At 47.7% G+C, this 22,382-nt stretch overlaps 2 protein-coding genes across 12 annotated transcripts in view; both read right to left on the reverse strand.

Annotated features, from left to right (window-relative positions):
- Positions 1 to 22,382, reverse strand: part of PLEC (plectin) — a 180,924-nt gene that overhangs the window by 103,961 nt on the left and 54,581 nt on the right. For 3 of the 11 annotated variants that reach the window (XM_075269978.1, XM_075269979.1, XM_075269977.1), the window contains exon 1: positions 11,432 to 11,780. The exons of 6 other annotated variants lie outside the window; for them this stretch is intronic. Coding sequence is in view for 2 of the 5 variants with exons in the window: in XM_075269976.1 (XP_075126077.1) it covers positions 5,563 to 5,578 (16 nt within the window). In the remaining 3 variants the exon portion in view is untranslated. Of the gene's footprint in view, positions 1 to 5,562; positions 5,677 to 11,431; positions 11,781 to 22,382 lie in introns of those variants that run through there. 2 more of the 11 variants (XM_075269976.1, XM_075269975.1) reach the window with 1 other exon arrangement.
- On the reverse strand, positions 11,289 to 15,109 carry LOC142199984 (uncharacterized). The gene has a single exon (XM_075269928.1). The coding sequence runs from the start codon at positions 14,706 to 14,708 to the stop codon at positions 11,289 to 11,291; it is 3,420 nt and encodes a 1,139-aa protein (XP_075126029.1). The 5' UTR covers positions 14,709 to 15,109.

A 22,382-nucleotide genomic window follows, 5' to 3' on the forward strand; every position in this document is an offset into this window, starting at 1 on the left:
TATGTACAGCCGGTATAACCTGGGTATATACTGTATATAATTATATATCTACAGCTGGTATAACCTGGGTATATACTGTATATAATTATATATCTACAGCCGGTATAACCTGGGTATCTCCTGTATATACCCCAGACAGTGTGTGTATTTGTCACAGAGTAGAATTGTATTCTCACCGGAAATGATGGTGCGTTGTTCGTCCTCGTGTGTGTGTGGGGGTTGATGGATCATGAGTCACGGTAGAGGAACCGCTCATATAACAACTTCTCTCTTATTTCCTGAGATGTGATTTTTCCTTGATGGTGTCACTAACCAGAACTGAATACAGATGTAATATTATACTCCCATTAACCCCTGCTCTGCCACTACCATCTACCTTCTTTGCAATGTTTGTTTTGAGGCTAAAACCCCTTGTGGCCAATTACCTTTTACAGATGAGGATTTGTGACAATATGTCCAATACCTCCATATCAGGTCAGCACTGCAATAATTCTGTACCCAGTGATGACCCATATATACCCGTCTATTACCCAGTGATGACCCAAATATACCAGTCTGTTACCCAGTGATGACCCATATATACCAGTCTGTTATCCAGTGTCATTATATACAGTACCCAGTGATGACCCATATATACCAGTCTATTACCCAGTGATGACCCATATATACCAGTCTGTTCTCCACTGCCAGTATATATAGTACCCAGTGATGACCCATATATACCAGTCTGCTCTCCCCTGCCAGTATATACAGTACCCGGTGATGACCCATATATACCAGTCTGCTCTCCCCTGCCAGTATATACAGTACCCGGTGATGACCCATATATACCAGTCTGTTCTCCACTGCCAGTATATACAGTACCCAGTGATGACCCATGCAGCTCTGTGTGTTATTCTTTGCCACTATACATAGTACCATGGGATGGGATTTTCCTCCATAACCTACTTTATACCACACTCTGAATGTTGCCCCAGGAGCAGAGAGATCACAATATTCCTGTATACGTCATCTACACATATATATTGGTCCTGCCAGGACTCCGTGTACACAGCAGCCTCTCACTGTAAGATGAGCAGCAGCCTGAAAATCCATCTCCGGATACAGGAGAACGCGCTATATACACAACATAACTGGCTGATAATCTACAGGCCATGAAACAGCTGTCACCTGCACTTCACAACCAGGCCTGCAGGGGGCAAAATGACAGACACAGCATCAACTAACCTTAGTAATACCGCCCCATTGCCAGTATGAAAGTCTGCCCAACAAGGCTCTACTATCTGAAGCAACAATGTCTTGTGCCATCACTGTATTATTAATTATATTATAGAATTATCATTGTATACTCTGTTACATATTTCCTATCATAACTTTATAATACATTAGAGCAGACCTGGGCAATGTACGGCCCGCGGGCCACATCCGGCCCTCTGACTGGTTCTGTCTGGCCGGCATAGCTTGTGGGATAAAAGCAGATACTGAATGGGAAGTCTGCTAAAGGACCTGTGATGACGTCATCACAGGTCCTTTAGCTCACTAAGATAGGCTAAGACTCGTTAGTGGGCGGAGACACACGGGATAGTGTACTGGACTGAAGGACAATAAGGAGAGAAGAGACCGGATGTGTGAGCAAGAGGGGGGAACTGGGGGAAGTTACACTGAGGGCAGATGGAGGGGGACATTAAACTGGGGCAGTTGGAGGAGCACATTAAACCGAGGGGGGTAGTTGGAGGGGGACATGTCTACCTCTATTTTACCCCAGTTTAATGTCCCCCTCCAACTACCCCAGTTTGATGTCCCCTCTAGTTTCTCCCAGTTTAAACTGTGACACCAGGAGAGGAAGTTAATACTGTGGGACATTTGGAGGGAAATGTTATAATGTGGGGACATATAATGTACGGGTGACTGTAGCATGATTATACTTTGTGCGGGCACATGGAAAAAATGATTGAGAATGGGCGGAGTCAATGTAGAAGTGAGTGGAGCTAAATTTGCCGCAGTGTGCATGGCCCTAGAATAGTTTCAATTTCTCATGCGGCCCCATGGGAACATTAATAGCCCACCCCTGCATTAGAGGATCTTTACGGACAAGGTCTGTCACACTTTTATGAGTCGGAGTCAGTGGTTTGGCCTACAGTAAAAGAAAAAAAATAGCCGCCCATTGCTGGGGTGCCCAGAAAGGTCGTGACCGTGTTATAGAGAGAGACCCTCCACATCGGGCGACGTCAGATCCTGCAGCTGTGCAGATACAGAACAGGCAGGTGAATATGGCGCACCCACCAAAATGTAGGGCTGCCTCGACATGGCGCAGGCTTTGTGCAGGGGAAATCTTGTATCACCGTATATATCTCATGTGCTTCTCGAATAATTTAGGTCACACCTTTTAAAATGACATAAAAAAGATGTGCATGTCCCACGCTCCTGTCAGCTTCTCATATCCTCCATACAGCTGTGTTCAGACCTAGCACTTTTACTGCATTCTCTCTGCAATGGCCAGTGACGCCGTTCACACACTGCGGCAGTAACAGAACATTATGCGGTAGTACAAGTTGTTTCCCATAGTATTTGTGCATTAACCTTCGCTGTGCTGATATTCTGAATGTGGGAGCTGTGCCGCTTTCAAGGGCTACAATCATCTGCACCCCCCAGATATTCTCAGGGCTCCCCCTTTCTCAGGTTCACTATCACCATTTCCCTGCAATAAGAAGCCTGGAAGTTCCCGTCCATTGATATGTGCAGAGAATCCAATCTGCCCATGGAACGGATCCCGGAACATGGATTAGCAGGATTCAGCTCCACAACAGCAGCCACGGCACCATGTATGAGGGGCAGCATGTATGAGGGGCAGCATGTATGAGGGGCAGCACGTATGAGGGGCAGCACGTATGAGGGGCACCATGTATGAGGGGCAGCACGTATGAGGGGCAGCACGTATGAGGGACAGCACGTATGAGGGGCAGCACGTATGAGGGGCAGCATGTATGAGAGGCAGCATGTATGAGGGGCAGCACGTATGAGGGACACCACGTATGAGGGGCAGCATGTATGAGGGGCAGCACGTATGAGGGGCAGCACGTATGAGGGGCACCATGTATGAGGGGCAGCACGTATGAGGGGCAGCACCTATGAGGGGCAGCACGTATGAGGGGCACCATGTATGAGGGGCAGCACGTATGAGGGGCAGCACGTATGAGGGGCAGCACGTATGAGGGACAGCATGTATGAGGGGCAGCATGTATGAGGGGCAGCATGTATGAGGGGCACCATGTATGAGGGGCAGCACGTATGAGGGGCAGCACGTATGAGGGGCAGCACGTATGAGGGGCAGCACGTATGAGGGGCAGCACGTATGAGGGGCAGCACGTATGAGGGGCAGCATGTATGAGGGGCAGCATGTATGAGGGGCAGCACGTATGAGGGACACCACGTATGAGGGGCAGCATGTATGAGGGGCAGCACGTATGAGGGGCAGCACGTATGAGGGGCAGCATGTATGAGGGGCAGCATGTATGAGGGGCAGCACGTATGAGGGGCAGCATGTATGAGGGGCAGCATGTATGAGGGGCAGCACGTATGAGGGACACCACGTATAAGGGGCAGCATGTATGAGGGGCACCATGTATGAGGGACACCATGTATCACAGACACCCTATATGAGGGGCACCATGTATCACAGACACCCTGTATGAGGGGCACCATGTATGAGGGGCAGCACGCACGAGGGGCAGCACGTATGAAGGACACCCTGTATGAGTTGCACCATGTATGAGGGGCACCATGTATGAGGGGCAGCATGTATGAGGGGCACCATGTATCACAGACACCCGGTATGAGGGGCAGCACGCACGAGGGGCAGCACGTATGAAGGACACCCTGTATGAGGGGCACCATGTATGAGGGGCAGCATGCATCACAGACACTCTATATGAGGGGCACCATGTATCACAGACACCCGGTATGAGGGGCAGCACGCACGAGGGGCAGCACGTATGAAGGACACCCTGTATGAGGGGCACCATGTATGAGGGGCAGCATGCATCACAGACACTCTATATGAGGGGCACCATGTATCACAGACACCCTATATGAGGGGCAGCATGTATGAGGGGCAGCATGTATGAGGGGCAGCACGTATGAGGGGCAGAATGTATCACAGACACCCTATATGAGGGGCACCATGTATCACAGACACCCTATATGAGGGGCTGCATGTATGAGGGGCAGAATGTATGAGGGGCAGCATATATGAGGGGCAGCACGTATGAGGGGCAGAATGTATCACAGACACCCTATATGAGGGGCAGCATGTATGAGGGGCAGCATGTATGAGGGGCAGCACGTATGAGGGGCAGAATGTATCACAGACACTCTATATGAGGGGCAGCATGTATGAGGGGCACCACGTATGAGGGACACCACGTATGAGGGGCACCACGTATGAGGGGCAGCATGTATCACAGACACTCTATATGAGGGGTACCATTAGCAGGTACCCACCACCCCTCAATATCACATGAAGGCAGGCATACTGATACATATGGGAGGGGGTTTCCTCAGCAGCAGACATGACACCCTACATTAGTTGGGACCTACCATGGAGGATCACCATGATACACTACAGATTATACTGTGCGACATAGACACATCAGCGTAACTAATCTCTTTCTTGTGCTGACAGTTTGTTACAATGTTCAGGTTGTTTATATCACAGACTGGATACAACTGTAACAAACCCTCAGCTGTGAAGGATCACTCTGCAACCTCTGCATGTACAAAAAGTTTCTATTTCTTGCCACCAAGTCGGGATCTTGTCAATGGTGAGGTGTAACATAAGGGGGTCTTATAGTTCTCTTTAGTGTCTTCTTCTGTCTGTCACGTATAACTGAGCGCCCCCTCCCCTACAGAAATTACAACACATCACCCCCTCAGCTGCTCAGATACTGGGGGGCTCTAGCCGAACCCGAACAAGTCACATCTGTTTGTATAGTGACTATTCCTGCCGCCCCCCTGTGTTCGCAGTCACCTGACATTAGACTGTAGTGTCTGCCCCCCCCCCCCCCTGTATCATCAATATACGGCATGAGGTATATACACTGCAGCTATCAAACCCTGTTCACACAGCGCAGTTACAGATTTCTTAGTTTCATTACTAACACATATTTGTTATAAAACAGTAACTTGGTAAATCTGTGGTGTGAACACATCCCAATGCTATGTGATAGGTTATGAGCAGTGTGAGGAGGGGGCACCTGTTTATGGTCGTCTGTGCGCTGTCTATCGGCAGATAAACAGGACGCTGACCACCCACCATGACACTGGATTCACGAGTCTCCCCCTCCTGGGCCCCTGACAATATATATACCCTAAGTGCCCCCTGCCCTACATACCAGGGGAGATGCCAGTCTGTCTTACTAGGTTTCTATACACAGAAGTGTCCTGCCCTGGACTGGTAGAAACTGGTTGTGACAAGCCCAGGAATACCCTATCCAAAAATAAAGGGGACAATGTATTCCCAGCGCTGTACAGGAGACCCCGGGGGGCGCTATGTGAAGTACTCACCTGGTACAATCTTCATAGGAGCCCAACACAGAGGACCAGAAGCAGCAACTCTATGGAGGGTGGCGATGTCAACTCTGCATCCACAGGGGCGAGGGTCCAGAGAGCCAGCCAGGGGGCCGAGCACGATATAAATAACAGGGCAGCGTCATATGTCAGAGTCTTACTGGCATTAATAACTCAGCCAACAACACAGGACACCGGCGTAACCCAACTCAGGGGAAACCAGAGCAAGGCAAGGCTGGGGTGCAGCCACAACAGAGAGGGCCATCTGTCTGACCAGATTATGGGGGGATACTAACAAATAATCCCATCTAATCTATACCCAAAATGGAAGAACAGATTAAAAGTAAAATTAAAATCCACAGTGACCAGTCACTCCATGTACAAGATACACCTGAAAGTGGGTACAGATGGCAGCAGGTCTAGGGCACCACATAGGCTTATGTTATAGGATGCAGGGAAGATGGCGGCCACAGGCAAGCACCACGTCCAAGCCAAATCCCATGGCCACTCACCCTCACTTTACAACACAGCTGCAAATATATCAACTTTCAGGATAGTATCCCCATAGAAGCATTATAGGGGACCCCGCAGTGACAAGAATACATGCACTACAATAAACCCGCATAGAGAGAACCCCAAAATAGAGAGACACAGAAGGTTCCCCGCAGAATAAGTGAATAACTCAGGCACATTATGCGGAGGGCACATATCTCACTATAGGGGACACCAACTGATGGGGGTGTAAGTGCACTATCATCGATACCGGGTACCCCAGCTGATGGGGGTGTAAGTGCACTATCATCAATACCGGGTGCCCCAGCTGATGGGGTGTAAGTGCACTATCATCGATACCGGGTACCCCAGCTGATGGGGGTGTAAGTGCACCATCATCGATACCGGGTACCCCAGCTGATGGGGGTGTAAGTGCACTATCATCAATACCGGGTGCCCCAGCTGATGGGGTGTAAGTGCACTATCATCGATACCGGGTACCCCAGCTGATGGGGGTGTAAGTGCACTACCATCGATACCGGGTACCCCAGCTGATGGGGGTGTAAGTGCACTATCATCGATACCGGGTACCCCAGATAATGGGGGTGTAAGTGCACCATCATCGATACCGGGTACCCCAGCTGATGGGGGTGTAAGTGCACTATCATCGATACCGGGTACCCCAGCTGATGGGGGTGTAAGTGCACTATCATCGATACCGGGTACCCCAGCTGATGGGGGTGTAAGTGCACTATCATCGATACCGGGTACCCCAGCTGATGGGGGGTGTAAGCGCACTATCATCGATACCGGGTACCCCAGCTGATGGGGGTGTAAGTGCACTATCATCGATACCGGGTACCCCAGCTGATGGGGGGGTGTAAGTGCACTATCATCGATACCGGGTACCCCAGCTGATGGGGGTGTAAGTGCACTATCATCGATACCGGGTACCCCAGCTGATGGGGGGTGTAAGCGCACTATCATCGATACCGGGTACCCCAGCTGATGGGGGTGTAAGTGCACTATCATCGATACCGGGTACCCCAGCTGATGGGGAGTGTAAGTGCACTATCATCGATACCGGGTACCCCAGCTGATGGGGAGTGTAAGTGCACTATCATCGATACCGGGTACCCCAGCTGATGGGGGGGTGTAAGTTCTCTATAACTGACAGAGTACCCCAGCTGATACACATCATTCGTAGGGGGTACCCGGTGAGCTTCAGGTTAATAGCCCCCCTCTTGTCCATACAGCAGACGATTAACCCCCTCACTGCCTGCATCCTGAGCGGGCTGCCTCCGCCTCAGCAGTTACTGTGGCTCCTGCCTATTTTAGGTAATAAAAACATTTAGCTTATTACAGAGAGAGCCGGGAATTCACGAGAGCACCCGAAGAGACGGAACCAGGAGGAGCAACGGGGGAACAACACTGTGACACTTAGGATAAGGGGTCAGAATAGGTCAAAGGTGACTGAAGGGGGCAGATGATGGTGTCAAAGTCAATGTTACAGAGACCATAGGTGGGGGGATGCAGCTGGAAAACAATAACCCCAATGATAAAGTCAGGCATCGGTCATTAAATACAGGTAGGCGATACCGGGGAGCCCCGGGCCCTGTCAGGTGGGTGATAGTACTTGATTTAATTCCCTTCATGGGAAGTATCACCTCCGTACCAGCCTCTCCCTGCAGGCCCAGGCTATCTCCTGGCACTACAGGTCTAGGGTGCAGCCCTACCTTGTCCCTGCTGTATGAGGTCATCAATGTAACAGCGGCCATCCTCCTCCATGGCAGTAAGTGTCAGCTCTTGTGCCGCACTCTCCAGGTCCAGTGATGGAGGGAGGTCTACAAACACGGTGAGGTGTGAGAAGTCCTCCACCCTCCTGGAAGCCTCCACCTCTTACAGAGCATGTCCCAGCAGAGGATGCTGCCTGAGCACGCTGTGCGGAGCTCACTGCTGCCAGCAACCACCTCAGCTCCCTATATGGCCCCAGACGCTGCACAAGGGCACAATCGGTGGTTGTCCCCCCCCATTCATCAACCCCAGAGATGCAGCCTCAGTGAACAAATACAAAGGGGCAGAGGATTTGCTGAGACGTGTAGTTCTACAACAGGGGATGCTGATGAGACTTAGGGGGTGAGATGGGTTATATAGACATTATACAGACCACCAGACAGCGGAGGCATCTCTGGTCAATACCAGCTGTCTGGGCTGCCGCTATGTGCTGGTGCTCAGTGTGGTCACTGCAGCTCCATCTTATGGCACTCGAGAGGTGAATAATATACCTGCAGACACACAACTTTATAGAAAAAAAATAAAAAACCACAAAGAAAACACAGAGTGTGAATACGTCCTAAGAACAAGCAGCACTCAGGATCATGGGCCAATAAAGGTAAGAAGTAGCATTACATACACCCTGGCAGCGTCCAGGGCGCCCCATGTCAGCCTTACGCCAGTGTAAATATCATAGAGCCGACACCAGCGGGTACACAGTCATCTGCTGCCACAAGCCACCTAAAGGCCCACACTACCCCCCATGTCAGCCTAATAGTAGTGTAATTATCACAGTGCCGACACCAGCGGGTACACAATCACTGACCACAGGCCACACTGAGCACCACTAGTCACACTTACTAGCCCCTAGAACAGCAGTATGACATCTGTGCGTGTGAATGTCTGCACTACTGCTCTCTGTTATCACAGCGCTGTCATCCCCTGCTGATACTATCACACACTGTAACCTGCTGGATAATCCTCCTCGTCCACAACTGTACTTTATAGGTTTGGCTCCATTTCTGGAGAGTAAAGCTTCCAGAAATCAGAGTGACATCTATTAATATCACTGGCACTGGATGGCAGGCCGTATATATAGAGGCACACGCAAACAGTTATATCTGGGCCATCCACATACCCACCCCCGCTGCCACATACCTAATAGATAGTATTGATCTGTATTATAAGGCTCCGTCACTTATGACATCCAGGGGCCTTACGATGGGTTTTCACATTCAGGTTTATGAAGCCAAAACCTGGGATGGAAAAAAAGAGGAGCAGCAGCAGCAGCGGCCCTGTATACGGCTCCCCCTTTATGACTCACGTCTTCAAAAACAACAACTAAAAAACCTTGCTGATTATGTCCAGGGGCAGATTCCAGCAGGTAGAGGCAGGCGAGGGGTAATAAGGGGGCGATTCCAGGAGGTAGAGGCAGGTGAGGGGTAATAAGGGGGTAATTCCAGGAGGTAGAGGCAGGTGAGGGGTAATAAGGGGGCGATTACAGGAGGGAGAGGAAGGTGAGGGGTAATAAGGAGGTGATTCCAGGAGGTAGAGGCAGGTGAGGGGTAATAAGGGGGCGATTACAGGAGGGAGAGGCAGGTGAGGGGTAATAAGGGGGCGATTCCAGGAGGTAGAGACAGGTGAGGGGTAATAAGGAGGTGATTCCAGGAGGTAGAGACAGGTGAGGGGTAATAAGGGGGTGATTCCAGGAGGTAGAGGCAGGTGAGGGGTAATAAAGGGGCGATTCCAGGAGGTAGAGACAGGTGAGGGGTAATAAGGGGGTAATTCCAGAAGGTAGAGGCAGGTGAGGGGTAATAAGGGGGCGATTACAGGAGGTAGAGGCAGGTGAGGGGTAATAAGGGGGCGATTCCAGGAGGTAGAGACAGGTGAGGGGTAATAAGGAGGTGATTCCAGGAGGTAGAGACAGGTGAGGGGTAATAAGGGGGTAATTCCAGAAGGTAGAGGCAGGTGAGGGGTAATAAGGGGGCGATTACAGGAGGTAGAGGCAGGTGAGGGGTAATAAGGGGGCGATTACAGGAGGGAGAGGAAGGTGAGGGGTAATAAGGAGGTGATTCCAGGAGGTAGAGGCAGGTGAGGGGTAATAAGGGGGCGATTCCAGGAGGTAGAGACAGGTGAGGGGTAATAAGGGGGTGATTCCAGAAGGTAGAGGCAGGTGAGGGGTAATAAGGGGGCGATTACAGGAGGTAGAGGCAGGTGAGGGGTAATAAGGGGGTGATTCCAGGAGGGAGAGGAAGGTGAGGGGTAATAAGGGGGTAATTCCAGGAGGTAGAGGCAGGTGAGGGGTAATAAGGGGGTAATTCCAGGAGGGAGAGGAAGGTGAGGGGTAATAAGAGGGTAATTCCAGGAGGTAGAGGCAGGTGAGGGGTAATAAGGGGGTAATTCCTGGAGGGAGAGGAAGGTGAGGGGTAATAAGGGGGCGATTACAGGAGGGAGAGGAAGGTGAGGGGTAATTCCAGGAGGGAGAGGCAGGTGAGGGGTAATAAGGGGGTAATTCCTGGAGGTAGAGGCAGGTGAGGGTTAATAAGGGGGTAATTTCAGGAAGCTGTCTTCCATAGACCTTACAGTTAATCCATGGTGCACCCCCTCTGGTCTTACATTACACCCCCTGCTCCAGTTCTGATGACTACAATCCACATTCTGTCACGGCCTCCCTGTTATGCCGTCAGTCTGTCGTGTAGTGCAGCCTCATACTTAAGAGCCGAGTAATGCTTGGATGGTCTCCAGGTCCCTCAGCCGCACACTCCTCTATGTCTCAGCACAAGCCACCCCACACCATCCCTGCTGGGCTACACTACAGGACGCCACCGCCTGGAGCTAGAATAGAAACCCCAGGACCAGCCCACCCCTCTATAGTGAATAGATGTGTCTAATTCCTCAACATATCTCCGATTACTGTCTTTGAACTGAAATATCCTAAAATCCTTCATTACTTAGTCCTGTATGTGAAGGCTCCATTCACTGACGGAAAGCAGAAGTCTGGTGAACGGTCGAAACACACTGGGGGGATTTATTACAAAAGGCCGACTGACATAAGGTGCCCCAGAATGATCAGGAAGCTCCGGCTTCTTAATAAGTCAGGTGTATGCCTGTGCGCCACAATGGAAATCTACGCTAGTTGGGAACTGGCAAATTTCCTATATAAAATGGCATGACTTATAATAAATATGTCGGGAGGAGGAGTCCCCGCTTCAGCATGCGCCGCCCACATACACAGAAGTGCCAAGTAGGCAAGAAAGGGGCGAGTGCCAACGATCACCAACATTATCAACACATAAATCCCCATTAGCCCTCCTAGAACTTCAGTAAATCAAGAAAGGGTCACATGACCTCCGAGAAACAGGAAGAAACCCGCCTTGCAGTAGTAAGAGACGCCCACTTCCTGTGGACCCATCTACATTTTTGGGGGGATAGTTACATCAGACTTGATATTATATTGTTTACATGATGGGAACCAGTCCTCTAAACCCCGCCCCAGGTGTCTGTCCTAATGTCAGCCAGACCTGCACCAACGACAGCTCAGGAGACTTCCAGGAAGACACATGAACGGAACAAGATGCAGTGTTTGGGATCATGCGCCTACCTTCCTCCGGGGTGGATTTCGGATCTTCTGCAGGACCCTCACATGGAGCTTCCTGTTCCTCCACCTTGGCCTCAGGTGCTGGCAGGGAGATGTCTGACACAGTCTGGAGTTCCTCCAACTTGGATTCTGGAGGTTTTGGAGTGAAAGTTACAGCACTGACTTCTTCCACTTTGGATACTTGAGTAATGGTGACTGTTCGGGACACAGTCTGGGTTTTTTCAACCTTGGAATGTAAACCCTGGGTAAGAGTAACCGATTCTTTAACAGTATGGAAGTTCTCCACCTTCGATTCTGGAGGTTTCTGGGTCAGGGTTACAGTTTTCTTTTCTGTCTTGGTTTCTGGAGGTTCCTTAGCAATGGCCACCGTTTCCTTTACCATTTTGACTTCTTCCTTGGATTCTGGAGGTTTCTGGATCAGGGTTACAGTTTCGTTTTCGGTCTTGGTTTCTGGAAGTTCTTTAGTAATGGTCACTGTTTCCTTTACAATTTTGACTTCTTTCTTGGACTCTGGAGGTTTCTGGGTCAGGGTTACAGATTCCTTTTCTGTCTTGGTTTCTGGAGGTTCTTTAGTAATGGTCACCGTTTCCTTTACCGTTTTGACTTCTTCCTTGGACTCTGGAGGTTTCTGGGTCAGGGTTACAGTTTTCTTTTCTGTCTTGGTTTCTGGAGGTTCTTTAGTAATGGTCACCGTTTCCTTTACAATTTTGACTTCTTTCTTGGACTCTGGAGGTTTCTGGGTCAGGGTTACAGATTCCTTTACCGTTTTGACTTCTCCCTTGGATTCCTGAGAAGTCTTTGTCACAGTGACACTTTCTGTTTGGACAGGTATATCCTTCAGAAGAGATTCTATATTATGAGATTCTATATCAGCAGCACCTTTGGTTTCTTTACCATCTGTACTTTCTATATGTTCACATGATGTGGTACCAGCTTTGGAGCCCATCAATAGGGCCCTGCCCTTCTGGTGTTGGACTTCTTCTTGCTCAATGGTCTTGGAGCAAGTTACCGACACGAGCACATTCTGGTGCAGCGTTTCTGGTTTTTGGACTATTTCCTCTTCCTGTTTTTTGGATACTGGAAGATTCTGAGATGAAGCATCTGAAGCTGGATGCTGTTCTTGACTGGCCACATCTTCGACCTTAATGGGCTGATCCCCAGTGTCCTTCTGTATTGAGATATTTGAACCCTTGTAGATGTCTTGTATTTCCTCCACAAGTACATGGTGCGTGGTCACCAGAGCAGAAGACTGATCTTTAAAGAGGGGCTCTGACACAACATTGTCTTTATTGCTTTTAGATACCTCCTTGGCTTCACTGGGAGCCACCTCTTTGGAAATGACTTCCATTTTCTCCTTCTTTAGAGGTTGGGTGGCAGAAGTGTCCTGGGCATCTGACTTTGCTGACTCTATAGCCCCTTTCTTGGCCTTTTTACCCTTGGAGCCCTTCTTCTCCTGCCTGACCTCCTGTTCCTTCTCAGTCAGCACACTAATACTACTGACAGGCACTTGCACTGGGCTCTCATCCTTCTGTGACTTGGTCTCTAGTTTGTCCTCTTTGGACTCCCCTAATTCTGGGGGCCCCTGACTAAGCCCATCTTGCCCTGCTCCACCCTCCCTAGTTTTGTCTTCCTTTTTAGACTTCCTTTGCTTAGTTTTTGAAGGCTCGCTCTTTGGCGTCGCCTCAGGTGTGACTTTAGTGGCCTCTATTGCTGCCTCTTTCTTTGGTTCACTTTTGACTTCTTCACTAACAGCTGGTTTCTGGACCTCTTTGGGATGGGAGGTGAGGTTATTCTGGTTTGCCCCTTCTTTCCCACTCTTTTCCTGGCCTTTCTTCCTTTGGCCCTTTTTCTCCTCTCCCTTATTCTCTGGTTTTGGCGGTTCTGGGGCTGCATGTATTGGACCATCAGTAACACTAAGTTCCTCCTCCCTTTGCTGCTTCTGCTTTTTGCTTTGCAGCTTCTCACTTTCCTTGGAGACTGAGGGCACATGGGTTTGACTCACTACTTTATCTTCCAGGTATTTGTCATCTGAAATGTTATCCCTTCCCTCCTGTTTAACCTCTTGTGAGGCCTCTACTTTTGTCTTGGTAGAGGTAGAAATTGTTATACTTGGGGCCTTTCCTACCTCCTTGTCTTTTTCCTGTCGTATTATTTGAGCCTTGCTCTTCTCCTGGCTCGATGCTTGCTCCTGTACTGGGGCCTTCCCACCCTCCTTGTGGACACTGACCTCTAGGGTTTCATGAGTGGATACTACAGAAGACACTACATGGACCTCGACAGATTTTACAACTGTTTTGGACTCTTCAGATTTTTGGACCATTTTGGAGCTGGAGCTTATAGCAGCATTTTGGGGCTGTGACATGAGGGCTGATTTGCTGGCAATCTTTTTGCCTTCTATATTTTCCTCCCTCGCTACATTCTCCTCCCTCTTCAGCTCCTGCCTCTCAAACAAGGAGATGACTGACGCTGGAGCCGTCACTAACTCAGCGTTTTCTGTCATCGTTTGCCTTTTGGAGATCTCTTTTCTAAGCCCTTGTGTCCCCCCGAACATCTTCTGATCTGTCCAGCTATCAGATGAAGACGTTCCTTGATGTCCCCTCCTCTCGTAGCTGTCATTCTCTTGTTCCCCAACATGTCTTCTGCTAATCTCTTCCCTCCTCAGAGTTTGCTTGGTCCCCCACTTCTCCTCTACACTAAGCACACTAGTATGACTTGTTCCCCTCTTATTACTGGCCTGATCATCCCTTTCTGCCCATCTCTGCCACCCACCTTCTTGACAGCTGTTCTCAAGCACGTGGGTCTTGAAGGAGCCATGCGTGGTGTCCTGACCTCTATGGGGCACAGTTTCTTCTCTCCTGCGATACTCGTGCCTCTCAACATCGGCCTGTGGTTTTGGAACGTAAGATGTGGGGCCTCTGACTGCTTGGACATTTGCAGCAGGTGTTCTCCGAGGTAATCCTATAGGAGCAATAGGTCGTCTCACCCTTTGAAGAGATGCAGGAACAATTTCGGGAGGAAGGTGGAGGTACTGGCGCAGATAGACAATGCCCTCATTGGTGAGATACCAGTAACAATGCTTCCAAGCAAACGTTTCCCTGACAAAGCCACGTGATTTCAACGAACCCATCGCTTTGGTTACTTGCAGGTTTGTAACGCCAGGAATCTCAGCATGGCGGCTCTGCGGCCTCTCGTCGTTCTTGGCCACCATGACACCATCGCGAAAAAGAATTTCATAAATCGCTCGCAGGCGGTCACGTGGCATCAGCATCCCTGCCACCATCTTGGTTATTTGGGCTCAGAACAAATGCAAAAGAAAAAGGTGTAATCTCTACACCAAAAATAAAAATGAATTAAAAAAAAAAAAAAAAAAAAAAGAATGAATAAATAAGAAGCAGGAACTTCCTTGAGCTGCGTGTGACAATGAACTGTCAGCTGATCTCCCTGGATGAAGGTTTCCACAGGGAGAAGCGTCTGCTCTCTGCAGTAATCTCTGCAGATCCTTAGAATAGGCAGCGAGACAGCAGAAAGTTTTTCGCTAGCCGTCCTCCTTCTGCACTTCTCCCCCCTCCTCAGTTTCTGGAGAGTGTTAGCGACTCCACCTCCGGGTGTGAGAGAGACTGGACAGAGCAGAGAGACAGCTGAAAGTCCAGGGAGACTGTGCCTGAACATGCACCGGAGGAGAGAGAGAGAGTGCGAAAGAGTGAAACACGGCGCACTCTCACACACCCTCCAGTCATACAGGCACTTACGGAGGGAGGGGGCAGGATTCCAACCACAGCTGCCAATCCCACTCCTCCCAGAGCACCGTGCCCATACAGCACCAGGGATGCCGGCGTGGGCACATATCCGTGCCATACCTTCTATCCTACAGAGCATGTTATATTATATGACAGGAACAGGTGAAGGATGAGAAAAAAAACTGCCAACAATTCCTGAACGTCTTGTCAGTGCGAGCAGAGAACGGCTCCCCGGCAGAGGTGGTAGGAAGGATATGAATGGCATACCACAACCATCCCTGCCATGTGGGGAGTCAGGCACACGCCGCCCTCCACAGGGCTCCTCACAAAGTCTGCAGCTGCCAAAATCCCTCAACACGTGCCCTTTACTCTCAGTGACAAGTACCCACAAATAGTTAAAGTGACAGCTCGGAGGTATGACAGGAGGGATATATATATATATAAACATATATTCCTAGACTACAGGAAGGTGACAGATAAATAATAGCGCAGCAGCTGCTTCCATGTGTCAGCCGTCACACTCCCAGCCCCCAGCACCGCTCTGTAGATGGTAAGCTCTGCAGACAAGTGGAGACACCGGAGTAAGCACTGAAACCCTTTAATAAATCCAGCAATTAAGAGACTTTCAAGAACAAAAGGACACAAGTCAGGACACGAACTGCTAACAACATAATACATATAATGCTCCAAGACGTATTGCTGTCCATTCATCTCTAAATCAACTTCTCTCAGGAAGACACAAGTAAGGGATGTCCCAGGAGACCCACATGCCTCAACCTCCATAGTTCTGCTCCACACAGTGCTATTCAGCCTCACCTGCCTCCTCCAGCTCCATTTTCTCCTATACTTTGGTACTTGCCATGAGTCTAGAGGGTCGAGAAGTTGTGCAGGACTCCGTGCAGACAACCTCTATAGTTGTAAGGGTCCAGGAAAAGTTCCCACATCATAAAATATCTGTACATGACAGGACTCAGAGGTGCGGAGCGACGTGACCAGGCAGATCTGTCGCTGTGAAGGAACTTTTTATCATATCAGAAGATACAAGGCGTCAGTCATCACTACACTGCAAGCAAGTCAGCAAAAATACGGGCCCTAGAACAATACTGCAGCATCCTCAGGCCACAGGTAGCGGCCATATCCCGTACCCCAAAATCTGCTTGCTGAATTGCCACCCCATAAATCCTAATTATTCATAATTGCATCCTTAACTTCTTGTTACCCCTGTCATCTTCTCACCGCTGCTCATCAAATGACTATAGTAGTAGTAGGCCGCAGTCTGGGGGCAGCCACAGCTCCAGCACTGGTCATAGTGGTAATGCCCAGGGTCCACCGATTCTACACCCCCCCCCCTCCCCCAAGACATTATCAGAAGCAATAACGGCTCTAAATAACATCCTAAAATAAACTTCTCCATGGGGGGGAGGGGGAGGGGGGTGTCACACTGGGCATGAAGTACAGTGCTCAGGAGGACAATATTGCACTGTGTGTAAAGCTTTTCCAGGTACATATCCTTTACAGTATCTATAGGCTTCTATGGAGAAGGCTTATCCTGTACAGTATCTATAGGTTTCTATAGTACACACATAACTCTATGCAGTATCTATAGGCTTCTATGCGGCAAACATATCTTGTACAGGTTCTATAGACTTCTATGGAGCAGACGTATCCTGTACAGGTTCTATAGACTTTTATGGAGCAGACGTATCTTGTACAGGTTCTATAGATTTCTATGGAGCAGATGTATCTTGTACAGGTTCTATAGACTTTTATGGAGCAGACGTATCTTGTACAGGTTCTATAGACTTCTATGGAGCAGACGTATCCTGTATCTATAGACTTTTATGGAGGACACGTATACCATATGGTATCTATGGACTTCGATGAGGCATACATATCCTATACAGGTTCTATAGGCTTCTATGGAGCAGACGTATTCTGTACAGGTTCTATAGGCTTCTATGGAGTAGGCGTATCCTGTACGGTATCTATAGGCTTCTATAGAGCAGACGTATTCTGTACAGGTTCTATAGGCTTCTATGGAGTAGACGTATCCCGTACGGTATCTATAGGCTTCTAATGGAGCCGACGTATCCTGTACGGTATCTATAGGCTTCTATAGAGCAGACGTATTCTGTACAAATTCTATAGGCTTCTATGGAGCAGATGAATTGACAGACCACAAGATCACGAGGATGTCACAAAGTATCCCTAATGTAATAGTCCAGCACAGAGAACATACACGGTTGGGATACAAGACCGGGGCCTGTAAGTGTTGACAGTCTGGTTAGGACCCTGATGCCATAAGCAGATGTGCCTGTCATAGGCAGCACGTTGTGTTAACGTCCCAGGCCGGGCACACACTGACAACTGTAGCTTCTACTATAGCCCTTGGCTTATAATGTGTAAATACCTATACAGAGAAGCAGGATGTGGTCGGCTGTCAGGATCCTGCAGATTTACATGACCCCCAGCAAACATCAAGAAAGACTGCGGCCAAGTACTTCTAACCCCACAGACCCCATGAAGGGTTAATCCCCACTGACTGGCAGATGTAGAAATGCATATGATGGACGCTGAGATAGAGGCCACAATGGCCAGAGGGGGGCGTCATGTGGTGAGAGCTGCTCAGATACAGGTGTGATACACTCAGTAAACAGATCCTTCTGCCCTGCAGGGAGACGGACTCAAGCGTCAGGTGAAATTCCTACACATGTGAACAAAGCTCCAGAGTCATCTATGAGGTTTTTCAGGTTTAGGAGCATTCAGAGGCATGGCCAGCTGTCCTAGCTTGGGTGCTCGATCATGGGCACAGGGTGGTAGGTTGACCAGATTTGCATGCAGCCTTGGTCTGCGCAGCCCCCCAAGTGTCCGACTTCTGGAACATCAGACAAGTTTTCCTATATTCAAAGCCACAATAATCTCTAAGTGTGAGTTGCTGCAGGGACCAATGTGAAGACATAAGAAGTCCAGTCAGAGGAACAAATGATTCTACTTAGAGGAGTGAGCAGGTGACTAATATAAGGCCGAGCCCGGGTAGTAAGACAGGCCAGACCATGGGAAGATCAGGAAACCTCATCACAAGAACATGGAGGCCAGGAGGGACGAAAACCTGTCCTGTGCAAATACAGAGCTTCAGCATACAAAGGAGGCCTCACCGAAAAACTGCCCAATACTGTCAGCTGCACTGAAAAGGTCAGGCTGGAGTATTGGGGTCATTCAGTCTGAAGTGAGATGTATGTACGCCGTGGACCCTGCGAAACATTGTACAGCCCATACTCTGCAGGCACAGGATTTATTACTGCAAAGGCAAATTACAGGAAAATCTTCCAGACTTCTGTACATTGGATTCTTGAGAAGTCGGGGGGGGGAGGACGAAAAATCCTACAAGTCATAATATTTACAGCGTCTCCGGGGTGATCAGGCCTACAACAGGAAGAAGCCTCAAACTGGCACAAGGGCCGCTCACTATATATAACCAGGGAGGGGTCGGGCGTGATACAGGTGTATATTACACTACAATGGATATTATACAGTACAAGAGAGTATACAGGGCATTGTGCATAGAAGACTATATGACCGATCTGTAGATTATACAGCAGACTATATTACCGGTCTGTAGATTATACAGCAGACTATATTACCGGTCTGTATATTATACAGCAGACTATATTACCGGTCTGTATATTATACAGCAGACTATATTACCGGCCTGTATATTATACAGCAGACTATATTACCGGCCTGTATATTATACAGCAGACTATATTACCGGTCTGTATATTATACAGCAGACTATATTACCAGACTGTATATTATACAGCAGACTATATTACCAGACTGTATATTATACAGCAGACTATATTACCGGTCTGTATATTATACAGCAGACTATATTACCGGTCTGTATATTATACAGCAGACTATATTACCGGCCTGTATATTATACAGCAGACTATATTACCGGTCTGTATATTATACAGCAGACTATATTACCGGTCTGTATATTATACAGCAGACTATAATACCAGACTGTATATTATACAGCAGACTATATTACCAGACTGTATATTATACAGCAGACTATATTACCAGACTGTATATTATACAGCAGACTATATTACCAGACTGTATATTATACAGCAGACTATATTACCAGACTGTATATTATACAGCAGACTATATTACCAGACTGTATATTATACAGCAGACTATATTACCGGTCTGTATATTATACAGCAGACTATATTACCAGACTGTATATTATACAGCAGACTATATTACCGGTCTGTATATTATACAGCAGACTATATTACCAGACTGTATATTATACAGCAGACTATATTACCAGACTGTATATTATACAGCAGACTATATTACCGGTCTGTATATTATACAGCAGACTATATTACCGGACTGTATATTATACAGCAGACTATATTACCGGTCTGTATATTATACAGCAGACTATATTACCGATCTGTATATTATACAGCAGACTATATTACCAGACTGTATATTATACAGCAGACTATATTACCAGACTGTATATTATACAGCAGACTATATTACCGGTCTGTATATTATACAGCAGACTATATTACCGGCCTGTATATTATACAGCAGACTATATTACCGGTCTGTATATTATACAGCAGACTATATTACCGGTCTGTATATTATACAGCAGACTATATTACCGGTCTGTATATTATACAGCAGACTATATTACCGGTCTGTATATTATACAGCAGACTATATTACCGGTCTGTATATTATACAGCAGACTATATTACCGGTCTGTATATTATACAGCAGACTATATTACCGGTCTGTATATTATACAGCAGACTATATTACCGGACTGTATATTATACAGCAGACTATATTACCGGACTGTATATTATACAGCAGACTATATTACCGGACTGTATATTATACAGCAGACTATATTACCGGTCTGTATATTATACAGCAGACTATATTACCGGACTGTATATTATACAGCAGACTATATTACCGGCCTGTATATTGTACAGCAGACTATATTACCGGTCTGTATATTATACAGCAGACTATATTACCGGCCTGTATATTATACAGCAGACTATATTACCGGTCTGTATATTATACAGCAGACTATATTACCGGACTGTATATTATACAGCAGACTATATTACCGGTCTGTATATTATACAGCAGACTATATTACCGGACTGTATATTATACAGCAGACTATATTACCGGTCTGTATATTATACAGCAGACTATATTACCTGACTGTATATTATACAACAGACTATATTACCGGTCTGTATATTATACAGCAGACTATATTACCGGACTGTATATTATACAGCAGACTATATTACCGGTCTGTATATTATACAGCAGACTATATTACCGGACTGTATATTATACAGCAGACTATATTACCAGACTGTATATTATACAGCAGACTATATTACCGGCCTGTATATTATACAGCAGACTATATTACCGGCCTGTATATTATACAGCAGACTATATTACCGGCCTGTATATTATACAGCAGACTATATGACCGGTCTGTATATTATACAGCAGACTATATTACCAGACTGTATATTATACAGCAGACTATATTACCGGCCTGTATATTATACAGCAGACTATATTACCGGTCTGTATAATAGTACAATCCATATTACAGCATTTATATGGTGCACACATGAGAGGATGAGATGGATCTTATAATAATTTTATAACGTTCAGCTGGATTACGCTTTATGTACCTTATGAGACCACGCCTGGATCAAACAGAATCCGAGCAGTGAGTCACGGCCATATCCGTATCAGGCATTAACCCCTTCAGAACTAACAGCTACGATCCCAGCACCTGGATATGCTCATCATTTAATCTATAATAGAAGATCCTTGGCCCCTGATACCCTTATTACTTCTCTATAACACAGCACCGGGGGTCCTAATACCCTTATTACTCCTCTATAATACAGCAGCGGGGCCCTGATACCTTTATTATTACTCCTCTATAATACAGCAGCGGGGCCCTGATACCCTTATTACTCCTCTATAATGCAGCACCGGGGCCCCTGATATACTTATTACTCCTCTATAATACAGCAGCGGGGCCCTGATAACTTTATTACTCCTCTATAATGCAGCAGCGGGGCCCTGATACCTTTATTACTCCTCTATAATACAGCAGCGGGGCCCCTGATACCCTTATTACTCCTCTATAATACAGCAGCGGGGCCCCTGATACCCTTATTACTCCTCTATAATACAGCAGCGGGGCCCTGATACCCTTATTACTCCTCTATAATACAGCAGCGGGGCCCCTGATATACTTATTACTCCTCTATAATACAGCAGCGGGGCCCTGATACCCTTATTACTCCTCTATAATGCAGCAGCGGGGCCCTGATACCTTTATTACTCCTTTATAATACAGCAGCGGGGCCCCTGATACCCTTATTACTCCTCTATAATACAGCAGCGGGGCCCCTGATATACTTATTACTCCTCTATAATACAGCAGCGGGGCCCTGATACCCTTATTACTCCTCTATAATACAGCAGCGGGGCCCCTGATATACTTATTACTCCTCTATAATACAGCAGCGGGGCCCTGATACCCTTATTACTCCTCTATAATGCAGCAGCGGGGCCCTGATACCTTTATTACTCCTCTATAATACAGCAGCGGGGCCCCTGATACCCTTATTACTCCTCTATAATACAGCACCGGGGCCCCTGATATACTTATTACTCCTCTATAATACAGCAGCGGGGCCCTGATACCTTTATTACTCCTCTATAATACAGCAGCGGGGCCCCTGATACCCTTATTACTCCTCTATAATACAGCAGCGGGGCCCTGATACCTTTATTACTCCTCTATAATACAGCAGCGGGGCCCCGATACCCTTATTACTCCTCTATAATACAGCAGCGGGGCCCTGATACCTTTATTACTCCTCTATAATACAGCAGCGGGGCCCCTGATACCCTTATTACTCCTCTATAATACAGCAGCGGGGCCCTGATACCTTTATTACTCCTCTATAATACAGCACCGGGGCCCCTGATATACTTATTACTCCTCTATAATACAGCACCGGGGCCCCTGATACCCTTATTACTCCTCTATAATACAGCAGCGGGGCCCCTGATATACTTATTACTCCTCTATAATACAGCAGCGGGGCCCTGATACC

The sequence above is a fragment of the Leptodactylus fuscus genome, chromosome 4 (genome assembly GCF_031893055.1).
Source record: "Leptodactylus fuscus isolate aLepFus1 chromosome 4, aLepFus1.hap2, whole genome shotgun sequence".
NCBI lineage: Eukaryota > Metazoa > Chordata > Amphibia > Anura > Leptodactylidae > Leptodactylus > Leptodactylus fuscus.

Coding starts and splice junctions, on each gene's coding strand:
- LOC142199984 (XM_075269928.1), bottom strand. CDS start 14,708: ATGGTGGCAGGGATGCTGATGCCACGTGACCGCCTGCGAGCGATTTAT.